This window comes from Sebastes umbrosus, chromosome 16 (genome assembly GCF_015220745.1).
Source record: "Sebastes umbrosus isolate fSebUmb1 chromosome 16, fSebUmb1.pri, whole genome shotgun sequence".
NCBI lineage: Eukaryota > Metazoa > Chordata > Actinopteri > Perciformes > Sebastidae > Sebastes > Sebastes umbrosus.
This window is the reverse complement of record NC_051284.1, coordinates 11,933,262-11,955,575: the sequence shown is the minus strand read 5'-3', so window position 1 is coordinate 11,955,575 and position 22,314 is coordinate 11,933,262. Positions and strand designations below refer to the sequence as shown.

Below are 22,314 nucleotides of genomic sequence, written 5' to 3'. Positions count from 1 at the left end.
AACTGTATAAGACGCAATATATCCAAAGATGAAAATTCAACTCCTAGATGAAAAGTGTGTGAAAGAGTGTGATCACAGCAGTACCGACAGGAAGCACTTGCTTTGTACCAAATGCCATTTAAGGTGTCCTTGGACAAATAAGTCTGTAAGGGCACTTTCACAAGTCATAGTCCATTTGGCTAGTCCGAATCACAGTGAAATTGATACTTTTGGTTTGTTTTCTATGTAGTCTGGTTCGGTTTCACAGTACACAAATTAAAGTAGACCAAATAAAAAAAAAAAATTTGCTGAGGGAGGAGTACGAAGGAGCGAATTCGGTCCAGATCAATGCAAACATCGGATTTCTTCAGAAGTCCAGGTCAGTCCTCTCCCACTCATTAACCTGTCGTTTATCTGTGTCCATCTCAACAAATGCCCGCATAGGCAGCCTTCGTTTTAGTTTGCTTGGAATCGGTCCGAGAGAACACCTCTCACAAGCGGTCTCGGACCGGTTGCTTTGGTCCGCACCAGAGTACGATTACTGCGTTCACAACTGCCCAAACGAAACCGCTCCAGGGGTTGAACCGTACCAGAGTTTGATTAAAGCAGAATAAATGCTGACTTGTGAAAGCACCCTAAGGGTCACTCTCAACAATGGCCAGTGACTATGAGACAAATTCATTTGAATCAATCAGTTACAGTATATAAAGTCTTGTGAATAGGAACCATAAAGCAAACTACACACGAAGTACAAATATCTAAACTTCTGAAACATTATTGCAACAGTCAAGTAGATATACACCCTTTGTATTAAAAAGGACCATACAGACTAATAATATACAGACCTCTAGGATGATATACAGGGTCATCATACCACACTGTATGCTTTTGGGGATTTGGCTAAACATAAGTTACATTTAGGTAGGCTTTAACTCAATAATCATATCATTTCACTACTTTAGAGAGTGTTTACAGTTCCACTGTGGGTGGCAGTGTTAGTCCTTGGGCTGTTAAAGTTAAAAGACTGAGCCACATACAGACTTATAATTAAGGGTGGGGTCTACTACAGCAGTATGTTTTCTCGCAGACATTTTTACATGAAGGATCTGAACCGAAACAGCACTGCTTTATAGCAAAGACAAACTAGGGCAGAGCTACAAGATATAGTTAGTGTTCAAAGGCGTCAGGTTCGCATCAGAGCGCTCGCTTGGCAACAGACAGGAAGGGAACAACAAATGTCTTTCCAGTTTCCACACTGCAATTAGGCCAGCAGGAAAGAGAGCTGTTACTCCCTCCGGTGAGTATTACAGCCTGAGTTGTGCATTATTTCTGATCTGATGAATAGAGTGTGGGCCTGAGTCAGTGAAGCTCAATAAGGAGCAAGAGAGAGTTAAAGGATTAGGAATGCGAAGGCTCAACTTTCATCAGCTGGCTCCATGTTTTTGGCCCTGAGCTGAATGTGTAAAGACAGTATTTTAGGTTTCATTCAGTGGTGGGATGAAAGAGAAAAAAAAGACTTAGTTAGAGAAAACATTCGAAAAATTCAACCTGAATTCAATGTTGTGGAAAATATTAGGTAATCATTTAAACAGGGTTCACAGAAGGATAAACTGAGTCAAAACCACAGAGCCTGAATGGAAGGAACTCCCAGTCTCACCATTCAACCCTTCAACTCTTCTAAAGTGTTGCTGATTTTCTTATAGAGAGCCAACCTTAACTTCCATCCATCTATCCATCCATTATCTGTAACTGCTTATCCTGTTCAGGGTCGCAGGGGGGCTGGAGCCGATCCCAGCTGACATTTGGCGAAAGCGGGGTACACCCTGGATAGGTCGCCAGACTATCACAGGGCTGTCACTATAGAGACAGACAACCATTCACGCTCACATTCACACCTATGGGCAATTTACAGTCAACAATGCCTGCATGTCTTTGGACTGTGGGAGGAAACCAGAGAACCCAGAGAATACCCACGCTAACACGGGGAGAACATGCAAACTCCACACAGAAGGGCCCCAAGCGGGATCCGATCCTGCGACCCTCTTGCTGTGAGGTGACAGTGCTCCAACCTTAACTTCTTAAGATGATATTCTATCTTTGTGACAGTTTTGCTCCTAAGCATACCACAGATTCTTTGTGAGCACTTTCATCAGTAGTCACAGCTTGATTGTATTATAACTCACAGTCTAAAGCCTCGCTCTCATATCCTGACTGTGTTCCCAAAGTAAACAGAAAATTCCAAGTTCGCTTGAGTTCATTTCCAGCATGACATGATGTTGATATGCCCAGTACAGACGGCAGCCGAAATAGCTCAGTTGGGAGAGCGTTAGACTGAAGATCTAAAGGTCCCTGGTTCGATCCCGGGTTTCGGCATTTTGACCTCTCCCTTCCTTCCCCCAGCCACTTCCTAGTCGCAGATAAAGATCAGTGTAAATCCTCCATAAAGCTTTCCTATCACACCTTGGCTACACCTTTTCCTTTCGACACATATCAATGTCCGTTATGCTTTTCCAACATTTCCAATGTCCTTCCTGTCAGAGACCCAGTCAACTTAAGTATTTATGTGGCCATTTAAAGTTTAGCTGATAAGGTTATCCTTTACACACAATTACAATCAAAAGAACCACGTTCTAGTTACAACATGCAACTGCGTTATGCCTCCAGGCCTGAGCGACCCACTGAAAGTGACCAAGTAAATCTTAACTCAAAGAAACTCCCTCTAGCAAACCCAGTAACTTTGAAGTCCCTCACAGCAATGTACGCCACTCTAAATCACCGGTACGATTCCCTCAGGCTTTGACAGGTAGTTGTTCCACCCTGTAGTCAGTGTGTGAAGGAACCGTCTGTGACTAATGGTTCAGGTCAAAACTGTGACCCCATGTCCATCTGGAACCCATGACTAAAGTTGCACGTAAAGAGAGGTGCAGAGAGCAAACCTGGAAACAGAGATGCTATCTGTCTTTTTCCATCTGTACAGTAATGAATGGTGTGGGCCACAGAGATAAGGCACAGCTAAGCTGGCTGATGGTCAGCGATACTCCAGGACTGTGGTATGTATATTCATATGCCAATATATATTCATCTCCTGCCGATAGAGTTCTACAGGGATGATGTCTTTTTGTAGGCCAACCCGAAAGTTAGCATCACACTGGTTCCCTTGACAAAAAGTCAATGGGATTTTTCCATTGGGTTTTGGATTATTGTTTATGGTACTTACACATTTTGTTCCGTAAAATAATTTCCACAAATGAACACCACTTTTCTGATTTTTGTAGAGTAAATGTGATCGCCAGAAGTAAAAAGCTAATGTTGGGCTATAAACGAACTACACCATGGTCGCATGACACTAGACTAGTGTTCAGCGTGATGACATTATTTAGTCTCATTTAGCCTTTTTTAAGATACATAAAAGCCTCAAAATTCACAAGTGGGATATTTACTGATGTATTTTATGTTGTAGAACAAAACATTAAAAGCTTGTGTTAACCACAGACCCTATTTCAGTCATCTAACCAAAAACCCATTAAAAAAAAAAACATTGACTTTGAGACGAACCACCCGAAGTGCTAAAATACTAACTCATTTCCGGGTTTTAGGACTAATTCCTGCAGCACTCTATAATTGCCCAAATATGCACTCAGATCCTCTCTCTGTTGTGTCAATGTGAAACACTTGACTTAGCCAGAATAGAACAGGACGACTGGCCATTCAATAGTCCAACTATGTGATTATGAGACCATTGATAGATGGCTGTATGGGTATGCATGCCTGCAGCTTAATTACAGAGACTGTGCTGGATGTTGACCTCACTTTACAGTGCAAGCACACACACACATGTACACACATAACCAGTTATGTGAGGATCTTATTTCTAAACTACATTAATAACCAAACCCTAAACTGGAAATAAAAAAGTATCTTCACTCTGAAAGATTTCTCTCATCTTTCGACCCTCATGAAGAAGTATACTGTACATGCACACACATGCATGCACACTGACACACATACCCTTTGCTGAGGTGCCCATTGTCAATTCATAATTACAATATGGATTCTGTTCTGTGGGCCTATCTCCACTCTGCTACATAATGGTCTGCTCAAATGAGTCACCGGGTTACGATCTGCTCCAGCATCGCCCTGGCAACAAAGCAAGTGACTGGCCAGCTGGAGACGGAGCATTTCTCTGGCCTGTGTCTATCCCCGGAGGCTGTGTATGTGTGTGCGTGTATATTTGTGTGTGTGTGCTGCTGCAGCAGTATGCAGCCTAATACTGAGGCACATTGTCTGGTATTCACAGCAGCGCAGCACATTTTACCCTCCATACTTACTCCCTCGTTCCTCTGCCCACACAAACTCCACAGCGGTGGAGAAGTGGAGGAGAGGAATCTCTGTTGTTTACTCATACTGTCCAGCTTCACCACCAGCCGTCCAGGAACTGATGTGCCCACGAGACGACCTACAGAAGCTAGCAGGTGATACTACTGATAATCGTTCTCTAAAAATGGACGACCGAAGATATATGTGATAAGAGTAACACTGTCAACACAAAGTAGTGTGGAGTTTAGCCCAGTAGCATCCCAACATCTCCTTTCAGCTCTCTGTTGATGTTTTGAGACTCAACATCTCATTAAACAATTTATCATATGTTTTATAAAATTTCAGAAAACTGTGAAAATTGTCTGTCGCTATGTCCTAAAGTCCAACGTCACGTCATCAGATTTCTTGATTTCTTGATTTCAAAGCTTTGCTTTGTTTGACCAACAACAACAACATAATCAGCTTACAATCACATAAGGCAAAGAAAAGCAGAAAATCCTCACAAAATAGAAGCTGGAACTACAGAGCGTTTTGCATTTGTGCTTGGAAAATTAACAATTAATTGATTATGAAAATATCTGCAGATTATTTGTTGGTGTTTCTCCATCAACCAATCTATTGCTTTGGATTGTCATTAAGTGGGAGTGAGGGAGCAGTTATTACATGAAAAGTGCGGTCAATGAACACCTTCTGTATTATTATTAGTTCTCCAAATCTATACTCAAAAGCAGTGGCCCGTACGGGGATCGAACCCGCGACCTTGGCGTTATTAGCACCACGCTCTAACCAACTGAGCTAACCGGCCCATGTCAGCCACTGTTCCAAGCATGTTTCTCAAGTTGCTCTGTGAAGTTGAGGTCAAAGTGCATAGCATGTGTAAGGGACAAAGCTTTGTTGACTTTACTTTCAGGAGGCGGGGGAGGAAAGTCTTCCACGTCCATGCTTGCTGTTCTTCTCCTGCACAAGCTCTTCAGACAGCAGCATGAAGGGGATCAGCTACGTCGACAAACATTCCTAAAGGAAAAAAGACAAACGTCATAAAATGGCTAAATAGGCATCTTTGATACCCACAGTATTTCCAAATGAATTTATCACTGAAGAATGTTTCCGTACATCAGCAGTCAGGCACTTCTGGCTCGGCATTTGTATGCCAGTCAGTCTCCAAAACCACACTTGTTAGTCCATGTTATTCAATCACAGCAGCACTTTGTCAGCAGAGGGGCATGGCTGCTGTGTTGTGGTCACGGTCTGGTACCTTTTGTGTCAACATAAGAGTCTGGACTAAAGCTAATTCAGACAAATGAATGGGTGAATGAAAACAAAAGGGACTGTTGACACTACCACGTGTTGAAGTGTACACAACATTCTCATATGCTAATCGCGGGCGTGCGTAATGTCATGGGCATAAACAGGCTTGGCCACCATTGTAATGGATAGGCCATACCCTGTGGAGGCCATTATGAAAAGAAGGGTGGTGGTGGTGGTGGAGGGGGGGGGAGTCTGTAGCTAAAACAAAGTTATTCAAAGCAGGTTCACGTTCAGATTTGAGCTCTTGTTTATTGTGGTGAATCGGGCACTAATTGATTCAAAGCGAGTCAAAAGGAAACACATGCATCCCTCCAGTAGTTTATTCAGCTGCGGCCTTCAAAATGAGCTAATTTACTAGAGGTCTTAAGGCTCTGAAAACAGCAAGCCGACGGTCGGACAGTTTGGGGGCGTCGGTAAGCGTCCGTCGGCCTAGTTTTTTCAGTGTGTCCCGCACTAATCTGTCCGTGTCAGAGTTTTTTTGGCCGATTGAGCATGTTGAATTGCCGGCGGCACCTGTTGGTGAGAGAAATCACTCTGATTGGCGGTTCAGCTTAAACGAAGCAGTGCACGAGAAGAGAAACGGAAGTGAGGAAAGCAAACCAACAAGTAAAGTCAAGAGGAAAACACAGAAGGCTCTTCTCATTTTTCATCTTCATCTCATCTGATCATTCCATTAGACGGATATTTTCAAAACGACATGGCCATCTGGAATGAAGCTAAATGGCGAGTGAGTGGTGTGAAAGTGGTTGCCAAATGCCGCTTTCTTTCATGTACGTATCATAGCAACAGCTTGTATATACACCGTCCTCAGTCTTCCGATTACCCTTTTTGAATGACGGATACAGACAACAGCAACCTGCTGGTGTGGAGAGTTGTTTTATCTCCCGCAGGCGCACAACGTCAGTGCGAACTTGCCGTCGGCTGAAGTCTTTGCAGTGTGTTTGAGTGCAATTTGTCGGCCAAAACAAAGGCAACATGAGGCGACGCAACAGTCGGCCTTCATCGTTGCTAGTTCTCTGATGTCGGGTTGTTGTGTTTGAGGCTTTAAACTAACTGGTTTCCCCACATGTAGTTATTACATTTGCACACTTTCTTCAAGATAAGAGATCAAATACAGTCAGATGTCAATCAGACAACTAAACACAGCCAAAGGCAACCACTACTCCTACCACTTAGGAGCCTGTTCAAGCCCAATCTTTTGCTTGATGATTATCTAAAAGGTTAAATTATGCCACGGGCTATGAAAAATATTCTAATAAAAACCAAAACCCAGGAATGTTATTGTGTCTATAGGTTTCCCCCGGGTGGCAATATTAGACTATAAAAGACTTGACATGACTTGAAATAAAAATCAACTAGTAAGTATGCGCATTAAAGGTACAGAGGTCAATGGGACGTTTTGACTTAGTAGTAGCAACCCCACATTTTGTCCCAGGGTAATGTCATTAGCATGCTGAGGCAGGAGGGACCTTTGGACTTGCATGGGCATGACAGAGATCGCATTCCTCAGCAGCACAGTCTTTGTTTGTTGATGTACAATTCGTATCAAGAGGTGACAGTTTCTGTCAGAGGCCTCCTCTAGAAAAAAAAACTGCGCTATTTCCAGACTTCTTCAGCTTGCTAGTATCCACAAGAACAGATGACAGAGTCATGACATCATGCTGTCGCATAAAGCCGCCATTGTTGTGGTATGTATGCCCCATATTCTATCCATGCAATCGCTATAATTCATTACAAGCCACAACACAAGTTCACAGCTCCTGACTAAGACGAACCTACACCACAGTATTGCAGCAAACAAGATCCAAAGGACAACTCATTCTGAGTCTCAAAGCTTGTTTTGTCTACAAACAATATTAAATCCTCTGCTTCTGCTTTGTCCTCCACCCTATTCGCAGGGCACAGGGTCAGAACAGTGGATGTGAACAATCAAGGCCAGTGTCTGCTGAATACAGTGCAGCTAACAGATAATGCTAGTGCTAACAGAGGCAGGTAGAGTATGCATAGCCTGAGGAGAAATAGTCTATTACACAACAGAGACAGACAGCAGCAGCTACAGCGTAATGCAGTACGACTGACGATGAGGCCCTCTTTAGGTTATATACTGCATCCTGAGAAAAGTGATGTATGAGTATGAAACAGGTAGTTACATGAGACATATGGTTGTAAACGGACTGGCACATTTTGTGAGTGACAACTAACGGCCTAGCCCTGACAGGAGCTTTGGAGGGTGACTCATCTCTCCCTTCAGATGCATTGTTCGAGGTCTAGGAAAGCAGGAAAAGGAAGGAAGGGAGGGGAGGAGAAGTCAAATATTCAGGTGTGCTCTTCTTGACTCAGAGGCACAGAGGAGAGGAATCACATGGTTTGGTTAACATAAAAAATGCCTGTCTTTTTTAATTAAAATATTACATTGTATTTAATTTGTAATATGCATTAAGACCACATGATGAACTTCAACTTATCATCTTCTAGAGGAGCTGTCTCTCTGTTTGATTGCCCTTTCTCACTCCTGTTTTGAAACCAGTCTGCAAAATCCTCCTCTCACCTATAATTACTCTGTTTTTTTGTCTTTTTACCTGCTTCTTGAAGAAAACTAAATGCACCTTTCCACAAGTTACATCCTGCATGACCTGTGGTGTGTTGTGACCATATACAAAACACCTGGCTCACCCCACGGAGATGACCAACTCAACAAAAGCACTCCCTACATCTGCAGCATCTGTCAGCAACCCGTCTATACTGCAGCATTGTAAACAGTATCACATTTTACACTGTGCAACAAAAGCAGGCAGATGATTAGGTACAGCTTATCAAATTTTACAGAGAGGGCAAAGAAATATTCACAATTAATTTAAAAATCGCTCTGCTAATCTGCTCAGTGTTTAATTAAAAGGCGCTGTATCGCAGTCTGATCTGAGAGCAATGATTGAGGACAGAGCGGAAGACACCAGAGAGGTAAAATCAGCCATATAGTTGATGACAGACTCAGCTGAGCGTGTCATTACATGCTGGGAAGGCTCGGTTGTGCTCTGCAGACAGGAAAACAGTCGTTTCGCCTGATGGTGTAATGCAGACTATTTGCTCGCCTGTGTATTTCTGTGATAGATTGCCACCTATGTTCACTCATAAAGAACGTTTCACAGCTGTCTATAGGATGGCACATTTTTCTTGGAGTTCTCAACTTCAAAATGAGACCACTGTGCATTAACCCTAAATTAACTAGAATTAACTAGTATGTAGTATGTCATTGCACACTTTGCTATTGTATATAGTATGTTATTGTTATTCTATGTTCACATTTTATATTTTCTAAGCTAGTTGTTGTAGTCTGGTATATTCATAGTGTATTCTAATACGTTCTATATATTGTGTGTATACTATAGATAATATCTCTAGTGTTGATATGTATATTTATTATATATCTGGAAAACCTGCTGCTGTAAAACAAGAATTTCCCAATTTAGGATCAATAAAGTACATCTATCTATCTATCTATCTATCTATCTATCTATCTATCTATCTATCTAAAAAATTTAAATGTTTCTTCATACTTTTAATAATAGATTTCTTGTAATTTCCCAACAGTTTCCAAACTGGATTTTTTTTAAAAACACTAACCTTCTTCAAATTTTCCTGATCTGCCCCAACCCCCTTACCCATCACTTATGGCAAACAGAGATCAGTCGATAAATTAATTGGGTGTGTTTCTTTTTGTAAGGGGTTTAGATTCTTCTGTCGAGTTTTCTGGGGCGCACTTAATGACAAGTGGCATTACACACACGGGCTTAAAGTCATAAACAAAAGCCTGGAGGAGAGGGTGGTATGAGGGAGCGAGACTTGTAGTCTGCTGTGAGTGTCTGTCTTTGGCTGAATGTTTTATTGAGCAGCGTGTCCCAATCTTCTCCTTCTGCCAGGATTACAGTCAGCAGGCCTCGACCGAAAACGGCACATCCCAGGCCTAAAAAAAGTACTGTAAAATATTCGAAGGGAAGTTCAGAGGAGGACAGGACAGTTTTCTGCCGCATACTAAAACGGAAAAAGGTACCTCTTTCTAGCCTTTTCACAGCCAGTATTAAAGAGTTGAAAAATAATAGCACTGCTACAAAGACCTTGTACTGTAGGTTTGTGTAGTTTATGTGTCATAAAAGAGAAGCACAGTTTTACTATTACATCATTATGTATTGCTTGTGCTGTTATCAGATTCTCACTCTAAACAACTGAATTGAACATGGCGACGATATGATGTACATCCATTGGTTGTCTGCTTTGCCAGGTAGCGGCGCAGCCTTTTCCCTGAAGTCTCAAATAAAAAGCTTGGTGGCTCATTCAGGATCAACCTTGCAAACTTCACAGTATCTGGGCCAACCAGCCTTGACAACACACCACACTTCACCACCCACCATCCTGACCTCAAAAGGGGTGGGGAAGCTTTCAAACCAGGCACAAGATAGCTGACAAAAGTGAGAATCCTGACTCTTGGCAAGCTGAAATTATTACATCAGCAAGGGACAAATTGGAATCATATTTACGGACACAAATATCATAATAAATCACAGCTAAGCACGCAATCGTCCTCATAATTACATCTCCTTTTTATTTCTTTAGCAGCACTATGCCCCAATCAGTGTAACATAACCTCGTAAACACACTGAACAATCAACACAACAAGAAGATGAGTCTGGTGGTATCCCCCATCAGCCACTAGTTATAATTATAGACCTAATGGGTGTGGATTTAGCAAATACACTTCAATAATGAGGCCCACAGGGCGGCAGTATATTTACTTGTTGTCAGAGGTATGATCTATTGGACATGAGGGGACGTCTGGATTCAGCTACAAGCTTTGGAGCCATGTTTCTAAACAGAACGTGATCAGTGCTAAGCTACCACAGTGACTCATTGCTGCATGGTATCATACATCACATACTGTGACGGTATGTAGTACAACCATTATGATGAATCACATAACATTATAGTACGCCCCTACTACATTTTTACCATGTTTTTTTTTTTTGTATTGGCCATCGGATGCAGATTCTGTTTTCAGTAAAAGACAACATAGTGACGAGTCCCTCCCGGATTGGGAATCACTGAACAAAATGAAAGGCTGTGGTGGCTGTATAATATTTGAAACATGGTGTCCGTTTGAAAACAGAGGCAGCCGCAGTCTCTGGCTGTCACTCCTCACTGGTCTCCACCCACCCAGTGAGCCACACCAAAGCTTTGAGAGCCCAACATGTCACCAGAAGAGCACTATTTAGTGCGTGGTGAGCAGTGGATAAGCGGCTGCTTCAAAGAGCTTTTGTTGACCGGCTGGATTTAATGCTCTGGATGCATTTTAATATGAATAGAGCAACTCAGTCCGATTACAATGAATTACCACAAGAAACCAGAACAGTCTTGACCGTCAGAGTACTACCAGTCATTGCACTGACTTCAAAAGGGTGGAGACACTTCCTGAAGCCAAGATTGCCATTGACCCTTGACTTAACTCATCCTTACTCATCGCTATGCAGAGTCGTCATCTGTAGCTCAATTCATAGAGCGTGGTGGCATTTGAATCTGAGGAATCTTGATGATAGGGTGGTTCATGATGACAACCATGTACCATATAACTGCAGTGTTTCCAGCTCAATTATGGCTGAGGACATTTATCATGTAATTTCCTGTATCGCTATTCCTCTACTGTCAAATAAGGGCAAGAAATGTCATAAAAACAATCTTTACAAACAGTATACAATCAATGTATAGTAAGGTGCATACTAAAATGCACTAAATCTATCTGACATATGTTACCAAGTGCTAAACAAGTGTGTGTTGTGTGAGCAATTTCACACATCCACCTGCAGAAGAGCAGCAGTGGCTTTTCTATCCCAGCTGTTACTGAACTATGTTGCTAATCCATGTCTTATCTCGGTGGGTCCTCAGTGGGGCCGTGGGTGGACTGTGAATCCATAACTTACTTTTATAAAAATGAATGGTATGCTCCTCCGCTCAACCACTGTGTACTGTGAGTCCCAAGCTTAGTCATAGTAAAAAGAAGTAATTTCCATGAGCCACTATTGGCAAAGTAAAGTTACTCCCTCCTTGTCACAATTACTTTAGCAATTAGCAATTCCTGGCATTTCTCAACTGAACTTTATCTGTGTTTACAGACCATAACAATGACAGGAGAGGATATTGCAGTTTGTTTTCATGCTGATGACAAATGACATTGATATGATGCTAAAATACTGTCTCCCTATGCATCTACATAACAGACATGGCAAATAGCATTAGCATTGATTGCCAACATCCCTTTCCTAGAAACACCAACATTTTTGTCCCAGAGGTGTCTGAAAACATCCACAGTGAAAGCTGAGAAAATGTCACACATAAAGGACTCTGTGTCTACATGACTTGCACGAATGCTTACATTGGGAAATTGCAGTGAATTTGATCAAAGACAAAAATGATGTGTGCTCCCCGGGAAGCCTTCGCTAGGTGTTATTACAGCGTGGGGAGGTGTTAAGCATCTGTATTTGCCGCCAGGCCACCCTGGTTATTTGCTTAACAAATTACCAGTGGAGATTGTTGTGTACATGCATGTGTGTGTGATCCCCCTCCATGCTCCATCTCAGCCATGTACTGGCTGAGTGAACTGGGCATGCATGACACCAGACAAAACAAATGAAGATCAAAGCGTTCATTGTATATCAACCATTTTTGGAGGCTTAGCTAAAACTTAAAGGATTCCTGAAAGCACTTGCCTTTTGCTGTGCAGAGAGAGGCAACGACAGGCAAACAGTTTAATTAAATCACGGTTTTACTACCTGTTTAGACGGATCTTCCAGTTGACTGAAGCTGTGCGGTGCTTTCACTGAGGAATGCTATGCATGACTACTTGAATTTGTAGTTGGGCTGACTGCTGCAGCTCAGGAAGACATCTCACTAAAGTCAGAATTTCAGGAAAGTTTTAAAGTCCACAGTGATTCCTCTCATATTTTCCCAGTGGTATAAAGTAACTAAGTACATTTACACAGTACTGTACCTAAGTACAATTTTGAGGAACTTGTACTTGAGTATTTCCATTTTCTGCTACTTTATACTTCTACTCCACTACAATTCAGAGGGAAATATTGTACTTTACTGCACTACATGTATTTGATTATTTACAGATTCATAATAAATATAATCAACAAATAAATTATGTATTAATATTATGGATAAATATATTTATTGATCCCTTGGTGAAATTCACATGCTATCTGGCAGTATATACATTAAAACATTAGCTCCACCTTTACCAGCTGCAACACTAAAATGATGAACACAATAATGTATTAATAATTATAATTCAATAATATATAATTACATTATTCTGAATTCAGTAGCCCATAATGAGTTAACTGACTCATTGACTCATGACTTAAAAATAAGTATGGTTAGAATAATTATAAATAATAATAATTATTGTTAGACAAATTTAGAAAAATGTAATTAGAGTATATGTATGGCTCAATAAGGAAGCTGGTTAATAATTAATAATTGACTTATGGAGAAGGGGTGGGATTAAATAAGTTTATTCTTCTTCTCACTCCTTTTCGAATATGTAAATCAAGGCATCAAGTTTTGACAATATATTTTTTTATTGCTTTTCATTGTACTTGTTTCTGACTGTCCACTTGTTGGTATAGTCATTCTTTTTTCTTTTCTTTTTTTTTGTATTCTACATGTTCGAAATACATTTTGAAATGAAATGAGTACTTTACTTTCTGTAGGCCTACTTTAAGTATATTGTGATGCTGATACTTTTGTACTTCTACTTGAATGCAGGACTTTTACCTCGAACAGTAGATTTCTACACTGTAATATTGCTATTTTTACTAAAATAAAAGATAGGAGTACTTCTTCCACCATTGCATTTTCTATAAAACTTTATATTTTTTTTTATGAATTACTAACTTATGGTTATTATCAAGATGGCAAACATGACATTGTTATTCAGTCTCTATGGTGCACCTGCAATTGCCTCCTTGCAGAGGTGGACAAGGGCTTTAGAGAGAGAAGTATGAGGGTATATGATGTTCAACACTGAGACATCTATCAAGATGTTACATGACAAGAACCAAAGCCTGAGGAAATATAGTATCCTGTTCCAGTTCAAAAAAAAGTTTAGCTGACACATTTCAAGTTCTTATAACAGTTAATGTCGACATTAGGACGCAGTAATTAAGGTGACTGAGCAGGAAACAGTGTTTGCTACAGTAGCAGGGTAAGTTAACTAGTTGACAGTGTTGTTGGCAACTTGGCAAGTTAGCTGAGGCGCCACGTTATAGTCATCTCCCCAATGCACCAAGAATACACTTAAAGTCACTATAATACACAGAAGAAAACACTTTACATTACTTTTTATCAAATATTTAGTAACTGCTCACCTGCACTAACAGTAAGGTATGTTAGGCATATCTAAAACTTTGTCAGAAACTTAGAAAAAGTGTCCTCAACTCACCATTTTGTGACTTTTTCCCAGAAAAATAACCTTATCCCCTCGCAGTAACACCGTGCAAATGTTAAACGTGATGCATTTGGGACTTCAACACAACTTAAAACACATGAAAACACATCCAGCGCTCGCCCAGCAGTGTCCTTCTTCTTTTAACTTCACTCTCTTTCGATGCAAGCTGACTCCATCCATGGAAAACCCTTCACCTCCTTTAAGTAGCTGATTGGTCCGACGGGTCGACCTGGGCGGGCTGTGATTGGCTGAACGGAACGTCAATCAAGCTTCGAACGTTCTTCTCCTGGTAGGAAAGGCTCGGGAGTTCCAAACTGCTCACGTGACGTGTGAGGTGGCTCCCTTTTGAAACAGCTGTCCTGATGTTTGACTTGATTTGATTTTTTTAATTAGGATCTCTTTTAGCCACACTGGGCTATTTTTCCTAGAGTCCTCCAACATAAATACATCACTTTAATAGTTACAAACAATATTTATACAAGTAAGACTCTTAAAACCCACAATTAGCCCCATACACATTAACATTGTACATCACACAAAATAACATTAAAGGTCCCATTATTATAAAAAAGTGAGATTTTCATTTTTTTTTTTTTAAATGTATAAAGCAGGCTTAAAGGGACTGTTTGTAACTTTTTAAGCATATAAATGTACCGGGTTGCGCTCGCGTGTGATCGGAGTCACTGCTCCTCTGCCTTCTTGCCTTCACTCACACAGCGCGCGTTCTCGCTGTCTCACTCCACCTCTAGACGTGAACGCGCGCTCACTACACACTGCAGAAGAGTTAGTTTAGCTCTGAGAATATCTAGTGAATGTACAGTGGACGTTTATGCAGAAATAAATGCTGCCGCTCCTCCAGACCAACAAAGGTTTTCCATGTCTTGTGAAGTGACGGGGCTCCGCATCGAGAAACGTTATCGCCTCCGACCGGGTGCCGGTGTCTCCCTGTGGGCGCAGTCGGGAGGCGATAACGTTTCTCTTCCTGCTTCAGCCCCGGCACCGACCTGCTTTTGCTAAAGCAGGAAAAGCCAACAATAGGATCAGCAGTGATTCATGGAGAGACCTTCGTCTGGTCAGCTAACATTACTGCCAAGCAGGTGAAATACTGTATAGAGTGATATTGTCACTGTTTTGAGTGATGCTCGTTCAGGTATATTTAGAGCGAGCAAGCGCGAGTCCGACACTGACTTTCATTGACTTAACGGCCACAGGTGTCGCTGTTAACAAGCATTTCTGAAAGTTACAAATAGTCCCTTTAAGTCCTATATAAATACTGTGAAAGTATTGAAACACTCAATCCACAGGGAAATACACATAGCCCGTATTCAGAAACTCTGCATTTGAAACAAGCCGTTAGGATTTCTGCCCATTCGTGATGTCACGAATATACAATATTTAGATCCTTGACACAATTTTACAATGTAAACATACTAAATGTGTCCCAGCTTATTCCTGGTTGCAGTGTATGTGAATGTCATCAGCTGACAGGAAGTACACATGGACCCAAGCTGTTGACTAGCAATGCAATGCTGTTGCAATTCCGTCAAAATGCGCTAAAACAGAGTGTTTCAGACAGAGGGTAAATACAGGTATATTCAGGTCGACAGTATCTGGAAAATAAAGCTTTTTTTGAACATTAAAGCATGTACACATGTTCTAGTAGAAACACAAAATACAAGTATGAACCTGAAAATTAGCATGATATGGGACCTTTAAAACATTAAAACAACTGAGTACAACAATTGATACCCTGTATACAGCAGGAAACCCACCTTATATACAATGAACTCCATCATCATTAACAATATAATGTCTGATGCAAACTAGCATAGGCGTCTGGTGGTCTAACTCTTTGTGCACTCCACCTTATAACTGGAAAATCAAACTCTAGTCTGATTCTGGGAATGTTTGTTTCCTCTTATCACACTGTATTGAAATAGTGTCTTAATAAACAAGCTAAATAACTAACTTTAAGTCAAATTTCTTTACTGAATGAATCCGCATAAAGGCTTTGAAACAACTACTTTTATTTCATCAGATTTGTTTTTGAACAAAATGACATGTAGTTCAAAGAAATAGCAGTTTTAAAGCAAATTTAAGGACTTAAACATCTCCCCCACACCCACACTAAACATTTCACAAAAGGGTAACTTTTAAAATACATTACAATTTAAAAAGAACCCGAAATATAACTGAAGCTGGTTTGAGGTCAATAGGTCACACTTTAATTAACTTCTCCACACCAATTGCAATTTTTGTTTTTCTATGGAAAACTCATTTTCTCATCAAACCCTGCACACAAACATCTCCAAGTTTTCATATCGTTCCTTGGCTTAATTAATGAAATACTTTGAAAAGAAACCATATTGTCTGCTTTGTAACATAGACCTGTTAAAGAGCTGTGCTAATTTTTCAGGGACAATACAAACTTAGACTGGAAAAACATGTCAAACTCAGATATCTGGTCAATAAGCTAGCACATATTAAAGAAATAATTTCTCCTATTCTGCCACCTAGAGGCAGGTGCTCTACTGCACAGCTTTAACACATTCTCAACATAACCAAAAGACACAATACTGTATGAGAGTAAACATTTTATTTTGTTACTCATATTGATGCATTTCCCAACACAATCATGATGTTAAACCTTAGATCTTACAGGGAATCCTCCACCCATTCCATAATTCTATGCTGTCATAACAAATGAAGTGCAATGTGAAAATCAAACACTATCTGATATTAGTATTTTTTAGTAATAATATAGTCAGATGTAAAGTTAGAGGATAAAGAATTATTGTCATATTTGTTTATAAATTAACTGATGAAAATACTTTTAAAATGTCATAAATAATTTTGCTTTATTGGTTCAATTCAGTCACTGTGGTTGTACCATGTAAACAAAAGAACAAAACAATCCACTCAACGGGACAAAGTGTAGCTTCGTCTCAGTCATTCCGACGCCGGTTTTGTGAGGCAGGTTACAGTTATGTGGATAATGTTGATGAGTAAAACTCAGCTTTATTTTTTGAGTCAGCCCTCAGGCCCAACTCAAAGTGTTGCATAATATCCTCAAGATGTTAAGCTAGATTAATTAATACTAATGGTGAAAGTCTAAAAAAAAATTACATATGAGCTACAATGCTGTTACAGCCAAAACACTGAGAAGTGTGAGAAATTGAAAAGGATCTGAAAGTTTGCATCAGAGTGACAATTCAACAAAACTACTGATGCCAGATATGAAACAATGGACAAACCCAACACACAATGCCAAGGCGTCCAGTACAATGAGGCCATTGTGTGAAAAACACAGCACAAAAATGTTATTGAAATTTTGAAGGTTGCTTAAGTAGAAATAAAACTTTGACTTATAATAATAAAGCATCATGATCAACAGGTTGTTTGGTTAATCTCTATCAACACAGCTTCCGTTTTGTCACATTACATCTCTATTTTGGACATAAGAGCCTCTATGGAGTGGATCAGTCCTGTGCTTTCTTCCACAAATAAAGAAGATTGTGTTCCAACGCCTTTTCTGTCATGACCATGCTAAATATTTCCCTCTCTACTGAGAGAGGATTCACAGGCCAAAAACACCAATGTGACTCATGAATGGACTGATCCAATTGTCCACTCAGCGTGCAATAGCTCCAATGACTAACCTACAGATCCTCAATCTTTAAACTTTAACCAAGTTTCCTGCTGAACAACTACGTCTGTTATAAACGCACCACTGGAGCCGTGTATGACAAAGGCCACATTCTTAATGTGACTTCACTACTGGGATGTTTGAGGACTACTGAGAATAAGTATAACCTCTACTGTCGTGTCCCCACACAACATGTTACTAGGCTTCTTTTACTTCATAAATGAAATCAACTGGACTTCACTGTCAGTAGCAACACACCAAAAGCAGCTGTGGGTACACAAAGATATATATAGTACCAAACCTCCTCAAGCATTACAGGATGTACTTCTTTAAATACTGTAGGTGTAGAGTTACTGAAAAGTATTAAGACTCCTCTCTATAGGGTTATTTTTTCTGGTAAACAAGATATTAATTTGTAAGTTTGTGCTCCTGAATGGCTCTTGTAAGAAGCGCTGTCTTGTGTGTTTTTTCTAATGTGAATAAATAACCAATCATATGACGGGTACACTGGACATTTCACAACACAGTGTCCTGAAGGTGATTCAAACAAGCAGGGTCCCTTTCCACTGCCCTACACAACCGAACTTTTTAAAAAACTAATCTAAAATAATCTAATATGAAAGTAAAAGCCTGGGGGATGACAACAGAGTAAACTTTTTACTTAAACACAATTAACCTGTTTGGGTTTTCAGCAAAGTTCACTTATAACGCAAGGGAAAAGTCCACCATGTTTCTACAGACAAACCAAACACTGGCTCTAGATAGAGCAACTCACGTATTCGTGTCGATCTCCGTAGTTCTCCTAAACGCTTGGCACATGGGAGAGGTTTTAGCGGTTGCAAACTGCAACCTCACCATTAGATGCTGCCAGATCCTACACACCTTTAATGCTTATAAAAGTTTTAATAAAATAAACCTTAACAATACCTATCTCACTATCATCACTCTAAAAGTAACTTCACGGATCCAATAGAAAAATTTAAAAAAGAAAAAGATATCGCATCTTTCAGATAAGAAATGTCCTCCTTGGTACCACTCAGCTGGCATGGGGTTTGACAGAAACCTCAGACTGACCCCCTGCGGCGCCATTTAGCGGTGCCGGCTTGTTTTCAAAGTTCCAGTCCACAGGATTAAGCAGCTGCATGGTCTTCTTGTGCGTCCAGATGGGGTTGATGATAAATGTGAGCAGCGCGAGGCCAACGAAGAAGATCAGGAGAGGGGGAAGGGGAAGGGGTGCTACGGTGCTGAGCTCTCCCCAATGGGTCAAGGATACCCACCACATGTAGTAGGTGAGCACCATGCGACAGTGGAATGTGTGGATCATCACCCACTGGTTGGCTCTCCAAAACAGGGTGCGTGCCCAGCCAGCCTGTCAGGGAGGAAGAAAGATGGAGAGAGGAAATTATGCAGATTTCGTGCTTTTTATTTTACAATAATGTCAAATTCACATCCTTGTAACTTATGTGTACTGAAATTGAATCTGTGAGACAGAGGAACAGAGAAAGTTTTGGTACTGGCTCAATCTTTTTTTATAGAACTTCCTCTTTCTAAGAATGTTAACCCTTATCTGTTTTGGCAATCTCAAGGTGCACAAGACCAAAGAGGAAATGAAACCATGTGACACTTCCAGTAATTTCTGCAGTAGTTGACAAGTCTGTAAGAAAAGGGTTAGAAATAACTGCTCATAAGAAACAAATGTGATGCGAGATAGAAGCCATGTGTGTGGAGCAAAGTGATTCACAAATACACCACCTACCTTCAGTAACATCCAGGATATACAGGTGAATGGCGTGCTCATCTCCAGCAGCAGCGTAACCATCGACAGGAAGTGGCCCAGGGAATCCCACACCGCCACTGATGCATATCCCGTCAGGGCAAAGAAATGGTGCGTGGCCAGCGGGAGGTCAAATGACCGAAATACAACACTGGAGGTGTGCAGTGCCACATTCTCAAACACAAAGAAACCTGTGGCTGTGAGGACATTGAACCACGACCAGTCTTCTTGTCCCCTCACTCTGTCTCTGGTTAACGCCGAGTCCTCAGTCAGGGCTCGGAGACCGGCTATAATACTCTGGATGCCGAACACTGCCCGAGTCGCTGCGAGGTTCCAGAAAACCTTCTCCTTAGCTATCAGGGAGTTGTAGGTGCGGCACAATGCCACAGACAGGAGGTGGGAGAGGAGGAATATTCCTGCATAGAAGCCAAAGCCCAGGCCGATGAGCTGAAGGCGGTAGTCCCATTTGAAGTACTCTGCACTGGGCTGGGGAAGAGGGCTGGTCTGCTGGTCAGGAGGATCCATGGTGTTTGAGGGAGGATGCTAGAGGTCAAGCTGAGGAGCAGGTGGGACTTTAAGAAGGGGCTGGTAGGTGCATGATGTTGATTCACAACACTCACTGTATCTGAAGGGCCAAAAACATAATCAAGGACAGCACTCATCCAGGACACAACCTGTTTAAGCTCCGGCCATCTAGGCAGGCGCTTCAGATCAATCCGCACACGCACAAACAGATTTAAAAACAGCTTTTTCCCCAACTAAACTGCCATAAACCTCCTGAACTCTGACGTCTCCTCTGTCTGAGTTAAACACGTGCAATGTAAATGTGCAATAACACGTTGGTCACTTTTGTGCAATGTAAATACTGTAAATCTACTGTTACGGATATGTGCAATAACATGCTGATAACTCTGTGCAATAATGATATGATGCTGTGCAATAATTATATAATTATCTGAAGGACACTTTGTGCAATAATCTGGCAAAACTGTCATCTCATCAATATACATATTGTATTTTTTATATTTTATATTGTATTATCTTTTATATTTGGATATTTATATTGCACTATCTCTTTTTTTATTGTATTATCTTTTCATTAGCACCTATGGGATTGTCTCAATCTAATTTCGTTGTACTGCACAATGACAATAAAGGGCTTGAATCTTGAATGATGTGTTGCTACCTACAAAACAACTGAAAGCTGCAGAAGGAAAGAGACAGCACATCATCCACTAAAAACACAAATTAAATACATTACTATAGCTACAAACTAACAAGGTGTACCCAGGCTCCATTAAGTTCAAAACAACTTGAGACTGCACCATAAACAGGTAACTAAGTTGTGAGTTATTGTAGTAACAACAAAACAAAACAAAGATTAGACACCAAATAAAAAGCATCATTTTATCCATTTAACGTCAAGTCTAGCTGTTATGTTCAAGTCCTTTGAAAACATGTTGAATTAGAGTCACATTTCAACCTCAACTCACAGGAACTGTGTTGTAAAGTCAGCACAACAACAACCACCACGACAGTAGGTGCTGTTAGCCTTACTAGCTAACGACATGCTAAGGTGTCAGGAATGCTTACCTTACCACAGACTAGTCAGAGGACATCATTGTCGTATGTACCGTACAGATGAAGTGTTTCCACTGAACACGGTGTCCCGGTGCTGTCTGTGTGTGTGTGTGTGAGTGTGTGTGCAGTTTGCACAATCGTATCATACGACTTCAATTTGGTCATATGACCTCCAAACAGGAAGTGACGCCCACTTTTTCCGGACATCCCATTGGTCAATGCCGCTCTGAAGCCTTGGTAGGTAGTGTCCAATCTTATTGGTTACTTCCTGGCTCGTTGGTTATAATGTATAAAGTGTGGGTCTGTCATATAGTTTCATATCTCAAGTGCAACTACTTTTGTTTCCATTTTATTTATTACATCTACCCTACCTATTTTACAATTACCTCTGTTTACATTACATCTATTTTTATATTTTATACTTCTATTGTAACACTTCTGTTTATATTTATTTATTACATCTGCTTTACCTGTTTTTATTTGCTTTATAACTGTGTGTGTTTTACCTGTTATATGTTTTATCTGCCTTGTTTAGTCTTGTCAAGTATTTGTTTTAAAGCACTGACCAGATGTGGCAACTGTGAATCTCGTTGTATTTAATATGATGACAATAAAGCTTTCTATTCTACAAATATGTGCACCAAAGTTAGTAGACCTACCTCATGGATGATAATGTAGTTGTTTTGCTTTGAGGGGGAAGTGTGTAGGCTGATAAGAAAAATACATGTTTTAAGATAAGATAAGATAAGATATTCCTTTATTAGTCCCGCAGTGGGGAAATTTGCAGTGTACAGCAGCAAAGGGGATAGTGCAAAAAACAAGATGCATCAGCTAACACAGTAAAACAGAGCTAAACAAAGTGTAACAAAATATGAACCATTTAAATAGAAGGAAGTATAAAAAAAGGAGCAGTATATACAGTATTGACAATAAACAGACTATTAACAAAATTGCACAAGTGGAAAATGATATTGCACAGTGAGAATGAAATGAAATTCCACCTGAACATATCAGGTTATTGTCAGTTTTTGATGTGTAATTGTAAGTGGTCTACTGGGAACAATGCTGGTTGTGGAGTCTGACAGCTGCAGGAAGGAAGGACCTGCGATAGATAGCGCACCTTCACACACTTTGGGTGGAGCGGCCTCTCGCTGAAGGAGCTCTCCAGTGTTGAGATGGTGTCCTGCTTTGGGTGGGAGTCATTCTCCA

At 40.6% G+C, this 22,314-nt stretch overlaps 2 protein-coding genes and 2 non-coding genes across 6 annotated transcripts in view; 1 reads left to right on the top strand and 3 right to left on the bottom strand.

The window, feature by feature from the left end:
• Nucleotides 1-14,290, bottom strand: part of arhgef10 (Rho guanine nucleotide exchange factor (GEF) 10) — a 58,833-nt gene extending 44,543 nt beyond the window's left edge. For both annotated transcript variants that reach the window (XM_037746576.1, XM_037746577.1), the window contains exons 1-2: nt 14,099-14,290; nt 5,201-5,310 (exon numbers count right to left, since the gene is read on the bottom strand). In XM_037746576.1, the coding sequence (XP_037602504.1) occupies nt 5,201-5,237 (37 nt within the window). In that variant the 5' untranslated portion in view covers nt 5,238-5,310; nt 14,099-14,290. The remainder of the gene's footprint in view (nt 1-5,200; nt 5,311-14,098) is intronic.
• On the top strand, nt 2,280-2,352 carry trnaf-gaa. The gene has a single exon. It is a non-coding gene; the product is annotated as a tRNA-Phe (tRNA).
• trnai-aau lies at nt 5,028-5,101 on the bottom strand. The gene has a single exon. It is a non-coding gene; the product is annotated as a tRNA-Ile (tRNA).
• Nucleotides 14,291-16,111: 1,821 nt separating the features above from the next.
• cln8 (CLN8 transmembrane ER and ERGIC protein) lies at nt 16,112-21,263 on the bottom strand. Of its 2 annotated transcripts, none has more exons than XM_037746806.1 (3): nt 21,118-21,263; nt 19,507-20,149; nt 16,112-19,119 (listed from the first exon to the last, which is right to left on the bottom strand). In XM_037746806.1, exons 2-3 carry the CDS (start codon nt 20,047-20,049, stop codon nt 18,787-18,789), a joined length of 876 nt encoding a protein of 291 aa, XP_037602734.1. In that variant the 5' UTR covers nt 20,050-20,149; nt 21,118-21,263; the 3' UTR covers nt 16,112-18,786. The 2 variants fall into 2 exon arrangements, with proteins under 2 accessions (XP_037602734.1, XP_037602735.1); XM_037746807.1 differs by having other exon boundaries at nt 21,123-21,250.
• Between the last annotated feature and the right edge of the window lie 1,051 nt (nt 21,264-22,314).